At 41.3% G+C, this 13,949-nt stretch overlaps 1 protein-coding gene across 2 annotated transcripts in view; it reads right to left on the bottom strand.

Moving 5' to 3' along the window:
• Positions 1–13,620, bottom strand: part of LOC127569933 (interferon-induced GTP-binding protein Mx3-like) — an 81,245-nt gene extending 67,625 nt beyond the window's left edge. Inside the window, exon 1 of one of the 2 annotated variants that reach the window (XM_052015012.1) lies at positions 13,614–13,620. Coding sequence is in view for 1 of the 2 variants with exons in the window: in XM_052015013.1 (XP_051870973.1) it covers positions 9,990–10,070 (81 nt within the window). In the remaining variant the exon portion in view is untranslated. Of the gene's footprint in view, positions 1–9,989; positions 10,076–13,613 lie in introns of those variants that run through there. The other variant, XM_052015013.1, reaches the window with a different exon arrangement.
• Between the last annotated feature and the right edge of the window lie 329 nt (positions 13,621–13,949).

Consider the following 13,949-nt stretch of genomic DNA (forward strand, 5'->3'; position numbering starts at 1 on the left):
TTTAGTAACACTGGAAACAGCCTTTTGAATGTTTGAGCAGTTGGGCGATTTTCTAGGAGAAGACAGTGTGGACTCAGACCAAATATATTCCCAAAAAGGAAATAAATGGGAACTTCCAAGGCTAAACCAACATGGACACTGGGAAGTGTACAAGGTACTGTAGGTATACAAGATAATATATATTGTGAACTCAACAGTCTAAAATGCCTGAAGGGGTACGGAAGGTCAAAAGTCAAAGTCAAAGTTGAGTTTATTTTCATATGCACAAGTACGTGTGCACAGGCACAATGAAAGGCACAACAGAGGCACAAGAGAGGCACATAGTGCAAGTGAAATTAAGGGGGAAATTAGGAAGACAGTAAATGTATGACAAAATATAGGTATGTAAAGTTAAGGAAAAATGTGGATTTTCATTTACACACATGGAGCTCTTCAATGGCTAAGGTGCTTTTGGGGATAACCCGATGTTGTGCTAAGTGCTACACGTGCCTTTCTTTCATTTTACCTCGCACACTTACTTGAGCAAAGTAACAGAAATTTCCCAGTGTCCGTTTGGTCTAACCTAATGCAATTTTCAGAGAAGTTAAAATTGGATGTATCGGTATTACAGTTGAGTAAAGGTAACTACAGAGATGTGAGAGAGGAGTTGGCCAATGTTGATTGGAAGGGGACCCCAGCAGGGATGATGGTAGAGCAGCAATGGCAGCAATTTCTGGGAGTAATTCGGAAGACTCAGGATCAGTTCATCCCAAAGAAGGAGAAGCATTCAAAAGGGAGGATGAGGCAACTGTGGCTGACAAGGGAAGTCAAAGACAGCATAAAAGCAAAAGAGAGGGCATACAATGGGAAGCTAGAGGATTGGGAAGCTTGTAAATACCAACAGAAGGCAACTAAAAAAGCAATAATGGGAGAAAAGATGAAATATGAAGGTAAGCTAGCCAATCATATAAAAGAGGATACCAAAAGTTTTTCAGACATATCAAGTGTAAAAGAGGGGCAAGAGTGGACATTGGACAGCTGGAAAATGACGCTGGAGAGGTAGTGATGGGGAACAAGGAAATGGCGGACAAGCTAAATAAATATTTTGCATCAGTCTTCACTGTGGAAGACATCAGCAACATGCCAGAAATTCGAGAAAGTCATTGGGAAGAAGTGTGTGTAGTCGCTATTACTAAGGAGAAGATGCTTGGGAAACTGAAAGGTCTGAAGGTAGATAGGTCACTTGGACTGGACGGACTACACCCCAGGGTACTGAATGAGGTAGCTGAAGAGATTGTGGAGGCATTAGTCGTGATCTTTCAGGAATCACTAGAGTCAAGAATGATTCTGGGGGACTGGAAAAATCACAAATGTCAGTCAACACTTTAAGAAGGAAGGGAGGCAAAAGACAAGAAATTGTAGGCCAGTTAGCCTGACATCAGTGGTTGGTAACATGTTAAGAGTCCATTACTAAGGATGAGGTTTCGGGGTACTTGGAAGCACATGATAAAATTGGCCAAAGTCAGCATGGTTTCATTAAGGGGAAATCTTTCCTGACAAATCTGTTGGAATTCTTTGAGGAAGTAACGGGCAGGATAGACAAAGGAGAGTCAGTGGATGTTGCTTGCTTGGATTTTCAGAAGGCCTTTGAAAAGGTTCTGCACATGAGGCTACTAAACAAGATAGGAGCCCATGGTATTACAGGAAAGGTACTAGCATGGATAGAAGATTGGCTGACTGGCAGAACGCAAAGAGTGCGAACAAAGGGGGCCTTTTCTGTTTGGCTGCTGGTGACTATTGGTATTCCTCAGGGGTCGGTGTTGGGTCCGCTGCTTTTCATGTTATATGTTAATGATCTGGATGACAGAATTGATGGCTTTGTGGCCAAGTTTGTGGATGATGCAAAGAGAGGTGGAGGGGCAGGTAATGTTGAGGAAGCAGAGAGTCTGCAGAAGGACTTGGACAGGTTGGGAGAATGGGCAAGGAAATGGCAGATGGAATACAGCGTAGGGAAGTGTACGGTCATGCACCTTGCTAGAAGGAATAAAAGTAGAGACGATTTTCTAAACAGGGAGCAAATTCAGAAATTGAAGGTGCAAAGGGACTTGGGAGTCCTAGTGCAGGATTCCCTAAAGATTAACTTGAAGCTTGAGTCGGTAATAAGGAAGGAATATGCAATGTTAGCAATCATTTCAAGAGAACTAGAATATAAAAGCAAGGATGTTATGCTGAGGCTTTATAAGGTGTTGGTCAGACAACATTTGGAGTATTGTGAGCAGTTTTGAGCCCCATATCTAAGGAAGGATGTGCTGGCATTGGAGAGGGTCCAGAGTAGGTTTACAAGAATGATCCAAGGAATGAAAGGGTTAATGCATGTGGAGTGTTTGATGGCTCTGGACCTTTACTCGCTGGAGTTTAGAAGGATGGTGGTGGTGGGGGGGGGGGGGGAAGAATCTCATTGAAACCTACCTAATATTGAAAGGCCTGGATAGAGTGGATGTGGGGAGGATGTTTCCAGTAGTGGGAGAGTCGAGAACCAGAGGGCACCACCTCAGAATAGAAGGACATCCCTTTAGAACAGAGATAAGGAGGAATTTCTTTAGCCATAGGGTGGTGAATCTGTGGAATTCATTGCCAGAGACGGCTGGGCAGGTCAAGTCATTGGGTATATTTAAAGCAGAGAGTTGATTGGTTCTCGATTAGTAAGGGCGTCAAAGATTACTGGGAGAAGGCAGGAGAATGGGGTTGAGGGGGAAAAATAAATCAGCCATGATCGAATGGCAGAACAGACTCGAAGGACCAAATGGGCTAATCCTGCTCATGTCTTATGGTCTAATTCAGGAGAAAGAGTAAAAAGCAGGGTTGCAATTTCATGGAAGCTTGGGGGCAAATCTCATTGTAATCTTCATAAAATAAGGTCACTTACCTTAACTGAAATACTTCTCTGTTCTTGTCGTGCCTCTGCCACGCCAAACGCAGACAGCCAGACATCATTCTGAAAGCCAGGCTTTGTGGAGTTAGTGATGTCTCCACTGGGGACCAGAATTTCATTCACACCATCTTGTACCTCATTTGGTACATGTTGCCCAAAGGAAACTGTATCTGTCTGTACCATGTAGTCAACTTCCATTTTTTCCTAAAATAGAAAAACGACTTCTTAGCTCTGCACCAATACTCACCCATGTTGATTGATCATCAAGCAAAACTTATTGTTCAGTCCATATTTTTCCCCAGTTTGAGAGAGAGAACAGTACAGTACAGGAACAGGCCCTTCAGCCCATACTGTTGTGCAAACTAATTAAACTAGTAATGAAATGCCTAACTAAACTAATCCCTTCTGCCTGCACAATATCCAAATCCCTCCATTTTCTGCACGCCCATGTGGTTATCTAAGAGCCTCTTAAACACCTCTATTGTATTTGCCTCCACTACCATCCCTGGCAGCAGGCTCCAGGCACCCACCACCCTGTAAAATCCGTGCCCTGCACATCTCCTTTCAACTTACCCCCTCTCACCTTAAGTGCATGTATTAAACATGTTGACACTGGGAAAAAGATACCAGCTGTCTACTCTATCAATGCCTCTCATAATCCTATTAACTTCTATCAGGTCTCCCCTCAGCTTTCACCACTGCAGAGAAAACAACCCAAGTTTGTCTAACCTCTCCTTATCACACATGCCCTCTAATCCAGGCAGCATCTTGGTAAACCTTTTCTGCACCTTCTCCAAAGCCTCCACTGCCTTCCGATAATGGGTATTGGTATTGGTATCAGAATTGAATGCAATACTCCAAATGCAGTCAAACCAGAGTTTTATAAAGCTGCAACATAACTGGATTGAATGGGCCTTGCCAGTAACAGTGTACTGTCCCTTTACAATTGATCTCCCAAAGTGCAACACCTTACATTTGGCTGCATTAAACTCCATCTGCCAATTCTTCACCCATATCTGCAACTGATCAAAATCCTGCTGTATCCTTTGGCAATCTTTTACACTATCCACAACACCAACAATCTTTGTATCATCTGCAAACTTACTGACCCACCCATCCACATTTTCATCCAGGTCATATACATACATACATATATATCACAAACAGCAGAGATCCCAGTACAGATCCCTGCACACCACTCGTCACAGACCTCAAGCCAGAATAAGTCCCGTTGATCACTACCCTCCCTCACTTCTGAATCCAAATGGCCAAGTTACTGTGAATCCCATGCATCTCAATCTTCTGGATGAGCCTACCGTGAGGGACCTTGTCAAATGACTTGCTTTAATCCATGGAGACAGCATCTTCATCGATCACCTTCATCACCTCCTCAAAAAAACTCAGTCAAGTTAATGAGACATGACTTGCCTTGCACATAGCCATGCTGACTGTCCCTAATGAGGCTATGGTTTTCCAAATGCTCATAAATCCAATCCCTAACAATCCTCTCCAATAGCTTCCCTACCACTGACGTGAGACTCACTGGTTTATATGTTCCAGGATGATCCCTGTTTCCTTTTGTGAATAATAGTACAACATTAGCTACTCACCAGTCCTCTTGGACCTCGCCTGCGGCTAGAGATGACATGAAGATCTTGGTCAAGGCCCCAGAAATCTCATCTCTTGCCTCTCTCAATAACCAAGGGTATAACCCATCAACCCATCAGGCCCTGGGGACTTATCTAACTTAATGTTCTTTAAGAGACCCTACACTACTTCTTTATCTCAAAATGCCCTAGAAAATTCGCATGCTCCACACTGATCTCCCTATCCTCCACGTCCTTCTCCTTGGTAAATACCAATGTAAAGTACTCATTAAAGACCTCACCCTTATCCTCCACCTCCAGGCACATGTTCCCTCCTTTACCCTTGAGTGGTCCTACCCTCTCCCTAGTTAGTCTCTTGCTCTTGATGCGTGTATATTCTGCCTTGGGATTCTCTTTACTCCTACTTGCCAAGGACTTTTCATGGCCCATCCTGGCTCTCCTCATACGCCGTGACTACTTTTCTAGCTTCTCCATAATGCTCAAGGGCTCCATTTGATTTTAGCTTCCTAAACCTTACATAGGCTTCCTTTTTCTTCTTGACTAAATTCACCACCTCTCTCGACATCCAAGGTTCTCTTACCCTGCCATCCTTGTCCTTCCTTCTTACTGGAACATACCTGTCCTGTGCTCTGTATAGATGGTCTTTAAACACCCTCCACATGTCAGATGTGGACTTGCCCAAAACTGGCTGTTTCCAATTAACTCTCCCTAGTTCCTGCCTAATAATCTTGTTGCCCTGCTCCACTTTAATACTCTTCAGCAAGGTCCATACCGATCCTTATCTATAACCATCTTAAAACTCAAGATGTTGTGGTTATTGTTCCCTAAGTGTTCTCCCACTGAAGGGTCGGTCACCTGCATAGGCTCATTTCCCAACACCAGGTCCAGTCTTGCTCCTCCTCTCGTTGGACTATCTACATACTGATTTAAGAAACCCTTCTGGATGCACCTAACAAATTCTGCCCTGTCTAAAGGACATCTATGAAGACATCTCTGGCATCTCTTTCCCATCACTAACTACTGTTACGAGCCAGGTTGCTATTTGGTGAAAGTTCCTTTAAGGCACCTGAACGGTAGTGTGTGTGGCTTTATTTGACTGCTATGAGTGGGAACGGAAAAAGTGACTATAACTGGAATAATGTAAAAGTCTGTTGGCAAATTCACTAATGTGCTGGCAACTGCACAGACAGAGATGGTAGCAATGACTGCCAGTCTCTGTATTAACGAGTGAAGCACAATCATTGAGACTGTCACTTTATAATCCATGTATGGATTTTTGGAGCAATTTGCGGAGTCCACTTCGTCATTAACATGTGCCAGGAATCGGGTATATCTGTGGGTGGCCATGTATTGAGTGCCCTCGAAGTGGCAGATATATCTGTGAGCTGATTCTCGAACCCAGCAGCAGAGTTCTTTGGCGATTGAGGTGTCAAATTGGTTCCATCGTGGAACTTGTGGAATTTGTAAACTGCTCTCTATATTCTCTCTACATTCTAACATGGTTTTCAGAAGTCTTTACTCATTGTTTTGCTTCATGACTTGCTGAACTGAACTTTGAGAACTGTTCCTAGACTTGGGGTTTGGGAACTGGCCACACACACACACACACTTCGGCTTATTTTGGGGTCAATGTCTGATATCTAACGTTTTTATTTCTCTTATTATTACAAGTAGTTATTAATAAATAGATTCTAACATTTAAACATGGCTCATTGTGTTTCTATTGTTGCTGGTATGTAACACCACCTTCAGACAGTTGATTGGGAGTCAACTTGAACCTCTGCAATACTCACACTTCCTCTGGAGTGGGGAAAGTACTCCCACAACAATGTTGGTAAGGGAGTTGGCAGGATTTGGTGAAGAAATGTGATACATTTCCAAGTCAGGATGGTGACTGACTTGGAGGGGAACCTTCAGGTGCTGTCTGAGTAGTCAAGATGAATGATAGCAGATCAACATCTAGTTCATGTTTATTCCAGGAATAAGCTACATCGAAAAGACTTATGCTAGGAGTCAGGTATAAAATTCACTCTTCTTTCTTTTTCAATCTTTTTATTAATTTTCAAATTAATACAGATTAATACATACAACATCTGTAATTATACACATAATACAAAGGGATCGGGAGGACAATCATGACATATGTAGTCATAAAGAATAAAAAAATAATATTCTCGGCCCCATGGTTTCTTAGTAAACGAATATATTACAAAAAAAATCAAAAAGAGAAAGTAAAAGATTTCTTGTATAAAAAACCCAAATGAAAAAAAATTCTAAGTAACAAAACGAAACAAACTAAAAAAAAATTTCAAAAGAAAAAAAACTGGACTGATATTTCTCGATGAACAAAGAGCATTATTATGTCGTCAACTCCGCTCCTCTAAGTTCAAAGATTATTGAAAAGGGATCTATATCATATGAAAATATTGAATAAATGGACTCCAAACTTCCTCAAATTTAAGCGAAGAATCATGAGTGCCACTCCTAATTTTTTCTAACTTTAAACATGGTATAGTTTGAGAAAACCGTTGAAAAGTAGTGGGAGGTATTGGATCCTTCCATTTAAACAAAATGGATCACTTGGCCATTGATGTAAAAGGCAATCATACAACAAGCAGCAGCAGATAAGTGGCCAGATTCCATCCTTGGTAGCCCAAAAATTGCAGTGATTGGGTGAGGTTGTAAATCAATATTCAATATATTTGAAATAATGTTAAAAATGTCTTTCCAATATTTTTTCCAAAAGAGGACAGGACCAAAATATGTGTCAGGGAAGCCACTTCCAAATTACATCTATCACATATAGGATTTATATGGTGATAAAAACAGGCTAACTTGTCCTTCGACATATGGGTCCTGTGAACCACCTTAAATTGTATCAAAGTGCCTGGCAAACATTGAAGATGTATTAACTAATTGAAGAATTTCCTTCCATGTCTCTGTGGGTAAAAGTATCTGGAGTTCTCTTTCCTATTCATTCTTAATTTTATCAAGTGTATCTGGATGTATTTTCATAATTAGATCACAAATTATTGCTATCAAGCCCTCCTGATAGGGATTAAAGCCTAAAATTTTTTCTGTAATTTCAATTTTATATGGAGTCAGAAAAGAAGGCATAGTAACTTTTAAAAAATTTCCAATCTGTAAGTATCGAAAAAAGTGTGATTTAGGCAAATTGTATTTATTAGACAACTGTTCAAAAGATAAAAAAGTTATCAATGAATAAATCACAGAAACATGTTATTCCCTTCATTTTCCACAAAAAAGCTGAGTCAATTCTGGATGGCTGGAAGAAAAAAAATTAGATTGAATAGGGCTGGATAAGTTAAATTTATTCAATCCAAAGAATTTACGGAATTGAAACCTTGTTTGTATTGTATGTTTAACTATTGGGTTAGTCATATATTTACTCAATTTAGTAAGTACAAAAGGGAGTGAGGCTCCTAAAATAGAAACTAATGAAAATCCTTGCACTGATGCATACTCAAGGTATGGGACATTGAATTACATCTAAATCTTGTGCCCAAAAAATTAAATCTGATATTAATTGCCCAGTAATGTAATCTAAGGTTAGACAAAGCCATGCCATCATCCTTTTTTAATTTTTGTAAATATTTCTTACTTAACCTTGGGTTTTTATTCTGCCATATATATCTGAAAGAATTTTAGAATCAATTGTGTCAAAGAAAGATTTTGGGATGAAAGTTGGAATCGCCTGAAATAGATATAGAAATTTTGGTAAAATCTTCATCTTAACCTCATTAATTCAGCCTATCAATGATAGAGATAATGGGGACCATTTCGTAAATAATAGTTTAACATGATCAATTAGAGGTAACAAGTTAACTTTAAAGAGGTCCTTATGCTTCTTGGTAACTTTAACACCCCAATACATAAAATGGTCTGTTACTAATCTAAGTGGTAATTGCCTATAAATTGGGGTTTGCATATTTAATGGAAAGAGTTCACTCTTAAGATTGAATCTATAACCAGAAAAAACACTAAACTGAGCAAGCAGTGATAATACTGCAGGGATGGATTCCTCCAGGTTAGAAATATAAAGTAACAAGTCATCTGCATATAGAGATACCTTATGAATCCCCTGTCCACGAGTGATACCAAATATGTTAAAAGAATCTCGAAGGGCAATTGCCAAGGGTTCCAAAGCAATATCAAATAATCAAGGACTTAGAGGGCAACCCTGTCTACTTCTCAAAAAAGCCTGAACAGAGCGGATCTCTGATTATTAGTAAGTATTGAAGCCATAGGTGTATGATAAATCAATTTGATCGCAGATATAAAATTGGGACTAAAATTAAATTTTTCAAGTGTATTAAATAAATATTTCATTCAACTCTATCAAAGGCCTTTTCAGCATCTAATGAGAAACACATTCTGGAATTTTGGATGAGGGGGTATATATAATATTCATTAACCTCCTAATGTTAAAATGCAAATAACGATTCTGGATAAATCCTGTCTGGTCATCAGAGATAATTCGAGGAAGAAGCTTTTCCAATCTAGAAGCCAATATTTTGGAAAATATTTTGGAATCCACATTTAATAAAGAAATGGGTCTATAAGCTGCACATTCAGTGGGATCTTTATCCTTTTCAAGAATTAAAGAGATAGTAGTTTCATAAAAGGATTGTGGTAGTTTACCCACTGATAGGGAACCTTTAAAAAATTTTTCCTAACCAGGGAGAAAGAAGATCAGAAAAGGATTTAAAAAATTGGACTGTATACCCATTGGGACCAGGTGTTTTACCCGAATTCATTGAAAAAATTGCTTTCTTTATTTCTTCCTCCAAAATGGGTGCATCTAATATTGAACGTTCATTACATGATAATTTTGGAGTCTTCAGGTCCCTTAAAACTGCATGCATTAATGTAGAATCCTCAGGGAATTCTGATTGGTATAAAGAAGTATAAAATTCTTTAAAAGATTTATTAATTTGTTCATGGTCCACTGTATAGTTACCATCTGGTTTACGAAAATTCACACTTCTCCAATTGAAATACATAGTTGAAAGCACTTGGGTAAAGCATCATGTGACATATTAGTACTCAGATCATCTCACATTTGTTTCCCAAGTTTCGCTGTGTGAACTAATCCCTCACCATCAATTTCAGGAAGTGAGAGGAGGGTAGAAGGAGACAAATATAACTTTTGCTCTGTTACCTCTCAAGGAAAGGAAAAGGAAAACCTGCTGGTCTCCTGGTTCCAATGGAGATCTACTGATTACTTCTGGAAAGCTCCAAAATCCTCAAACATTAGGAGAGCTAAGCATCAAGTCTGACTCTTCATCCCCTTTCTCCCCCAAACAGCCCATGAATACCTGGGGCTGGACCCTTCTCGGCTATGCCATTGTAAAATGCTGGGGAATAGGTCAGAATTGGTTATCTGCCAACCATGCCATGTTCAGCCTTTGACACTTTGATGCTCTTTGTGTACATTGGGCATGAAGTACCTTGAACCCTGCTGTGTCTCTTCTTGATGAATGGGATTTTCGAGATTTGTGATGCTTTGAATTCTTGCTTATGGAATTCATGGAAATTTTGCAGATAATCTGTGGAAGTTATTAAAGATTTATCTTCCATTTTCATTTCTCAATTACAAAATACCAACAAATGATCCCATGTGTGAGATGTACATGATTAAACTCAAAGAAAAACAAAATGTTAGTTTTAAAGAAGGTTGTCACTTTATACAACAATGTTGACGCTGTCATTTCATTCAACAACGTTGATGCATTTGATAAAGAACACAGTCTGGTGTTGCATGTTGTGTTATAATACCATGCTATTGGGTGGCATAGTAGAACAGCATTGTTGTTGCTACTTCACAGGTCCATGGGCCTGGGTTTGATCCTGATCCCCAGTGCTGTCTGTGTGGAGTTTGCATATTCTCTCCATGACTGTGCAAGTTTCTCCTGGGTGCTCTGGTTTCCTCCCTCTTCCCAGAGCTACATTACTTGGCTACTGTAAATCGCTCCTTAGAATATGCAAGTGGCAAATTAACAGCTAGAAAAGCCAAATAGTGCAGCTTATCCACATATAAAAATCTTTTCAACATTAGATGTAGAACACACTGAGCCTTCCTCAAGGCAGTTTTAAATCAATTGATTAGAGTATATCTGCTACCATCAGCTAAAGTGATTATGGGCAAATTGCCAGAAGTAAAAAGGCATTTGATAATGTGCAATGCACCTCTGAGTAAAATAAATCACTGACACATTATTTCACAATAGAAGCTGCAAGCAAATTACTACTGATGCAAGAAATCTGAAAACAGAAAATGCCTTAAATATTCGGCAGTTCAGGCAGCATCTGTACAAAGGGAAATAGAATTAATGTTTCAGGATGATGTCCAATCTATGCATCACTGACTCTAAAGTATGTGTATGAGGCAGGAAGCTTTACATCCACCTTAAAGGGAAGCTAGATGCATGCTTTAATGTGTCAACAGTGAAAGATTAGAAAGCACCTCCTTCAATATCACCTTAAATCTCAAGAGTAACACTTGAACCAGTGGTGTTGTGACATTATATTCTTGTTATGTTCTATATATTTCCTCTTTAGGGTAGTAAGGTAAGATTTCTTTATTAGTCACATGTACATCGAAACACACAGTGAAATGCATCTTTTTGCGTAGTATTCTGGGGGCAGCCTGCAAGTGTCACCGTGCTTCCAGCACCAACATAGCATGCCCACAACTTCCTAAACCGTACCTCTTTGGAATGTAGGAGGAAACTAGAGCACACGAAGGAAACACACACAGACACAGGGAGAACGTATAAACTCCTTACGGACAGCGGTAGGAATTGAACCTTGGATTGCTGGCACTGTAGTAGCCTTTCGCTAACCGCTACACTACCGTGCTGCCCACCACACTACCACGTCCAGTATCTCGGGTGTAGGAATAAATAAGGCAGTGAGAAAATTAGTCACATGTTCAACGCCAAACTCACAGATTAAACTGGCAATGAGAAAGAACGTTGAGAGATTGCAGTTTACAAAACCCACAAAGTATTTCCAGTACGTCTACCATTGACAGAATTTAGACAGTCATACATGTGCACACCTAATATTTAAAATCTCCAGTCTTCCTTAAGGGTTCACTGACAGCTTCCATTACATGCACATGGTTTGCATTCTGTGAATTGTATCAAGGAACGCTGGTGGTCATGAAGACTATGAAGATTGGCGGAATACATCAGGATTATGAAGACACAAGAGACTGCAGATACTGGAATCTGGGGCAAAAATAATCTGCTGGAGGAACTCAGTGGTTCGAGCAGCATCTGTGGAGGGAAAGGAATTCTTGACATTTCAGGTCAAAACCTTGATGCAGGGTTTCAACCTGAAGGAAGCTGACAATTCCTTTCCCCCTTCAGATGCTGCCCAACCCACTGAGTTCCTCCAGCAGGTTATTTGTTGCATCCAGATTATTGCAGGATTGTCTCTCACATTGCATTCCACAATCTCTGGAGTCACTGCATAGCAACCTTAAACCCACAAGCCAACACCCACAACACTCAAGTTTTGAGCTACCCTACTGGACAAACTGATAAGAGCAGAATTATTAAAGTGCTCAAGGTGCCAGAAAATAAAAACTCAACCACACACAGAAGTGACCATACGTTTTAAAACAACATGATATTTCTGGATGAACAACTTTCCTTGAGAAACAAAAAGCCAACACATTTACAATCGATGGTACAAACAGGACATAACACACAAGTGGAAATGATGGGCAACAGACATAACAGTGATGAGACCATGAACAGCAACACAGACACAACGACTAAGCGACTGAACTAAGCAACACAGAGCCAGGCGACTGAACCCGCAACAGGTGCGGAAACATCATGCCAGAGATCGGCATACGGAGTCTCGCCATTAATGTAAATCAACCTGACACCACATCAAAGACCGACAAGTGAACTTTGGACTCAAGAGGGCGATTCCACCTTCTGTGTCTGAAGGACCATTTTCAGACCACAGCTGAAATTGTTGCCAGCGCTTTGTGCGTGTTTGTGTGTGTGTTACTCAGGCACTCGGTTTAAGGGCGTTTGCAACACAAGCTGAGTGGAATCCCGCGTCCGAGATCTGCAAGAAAGCTGAAACAGGCGTGAAGAAGTGTTGCTGCTGATAGAGGCTCAGACCCTGCCCGGTGCTGAGTCTGAGCCATCCGCTCCTTCCAAGAAGGTGGACGGTGTGAACTATCACTAAGTCCCACCAAGCCAGAGGTCCCAACACAAACCAGCTACCAACACCTCCAGCCCCCGCACTATTAATGTCCTCAGGTCCCACGGAGCAAAGCCCTACTGACCTCCGAACTCCAGCCCAACCCCGCCACCTGGTCTCGCTGAACTGCCAATGTTACTTATCTCCCAAACACTGTCCTGTGCTCCAAGTTCACTGACACCCCGCCCCCTACCCTTGCCCCCACCAGCATGGACCAGGTAGGCTGACTCTTTCAACACCAATCCAAACGTGGTGGGTGAAGGCAGACTCCAGGGCTTCTGTGCCTGCTGCAGGGCACTGCTACCTTGTCAGAGATAACCCCTGTTGTTTAAGATCTGTTATCTGTAATGTACCGTTCTACCATCCACCCCACTCCCTCCCCCACGTTTGCTGGTCGAAACTTGAACAATAGCCACACACTGTCGTCTCCACACCATCTCTGTGAGCTCCCAACTGCTGCACAACACCCTCCATCACCTCCCCGAAGTCCCTGGAGATGGGTGGGGACTGCACCAGCCCGGAGGGAAATGGTTAACGAACATCTCCCAGAACCAAATTACATCAACGTGTTTCCCTCCCTCACCCTCCCTTAGATAAAATCGTGCCCTCGGCGTCAACATTCCTTGTGGAAGACATCCCTTGTGGCAAACATACTGGAATAACGGAAACGGATGCTGCAAGGAAGTTAAACACTATTTAAATGCATTACATAACGCAATATAATATTGCACGCAATAGTAGATATTTATAATTTTTGGGGGGAGGGCAGTTTGGAAATGGCAGAAGTGATTGCGAGTCTGTCTTACGAAATAAAACCTAAATGAATTCGCCCAATAAGCACGTACCTGTATTTGGCGGACGGGGAATGGGTGCGGTTCATGAAAAGCCGCTCAGAGCTGAAACGTTCTTAAATACTCGGGCGGGCTGGGTCCGCGATTGAACCAAGAATGAACCAATGATTTCCATATAGAGCCACAGGAGCCAACGACGTTTCACAGGAAAACGAAACCATTGTTGCTAAGTACTGTTATCGATCAAATGAAATCGAATGTCAGCCGGCTGCCAGCTTTGAGGAGGAAACTGGCGGCACAGGAGACTGGATGTGCCGGAATTGGCAACAGACCAGATGCAGAGGCTCCATCTGAACTGTCGGCCACCGCTTTGCCTCCACAGATTCTGCC

The sequence above is a fragment of the Pristis pectinata genome, chromosome 4 (assembly GCF_009764475.1).
Source record: "Pristis pectinata isolate sPriPec2 chromosome 4, sPriPec2.1.pri, whole genome shotgun sequence".
Classification (NCBI taxonomy): Eukaryota; Metazoa; Chordata; class Chondrichthyes; order Rhinopristiformes; family Pristidae; genus Pristis; species Pristis pectinata.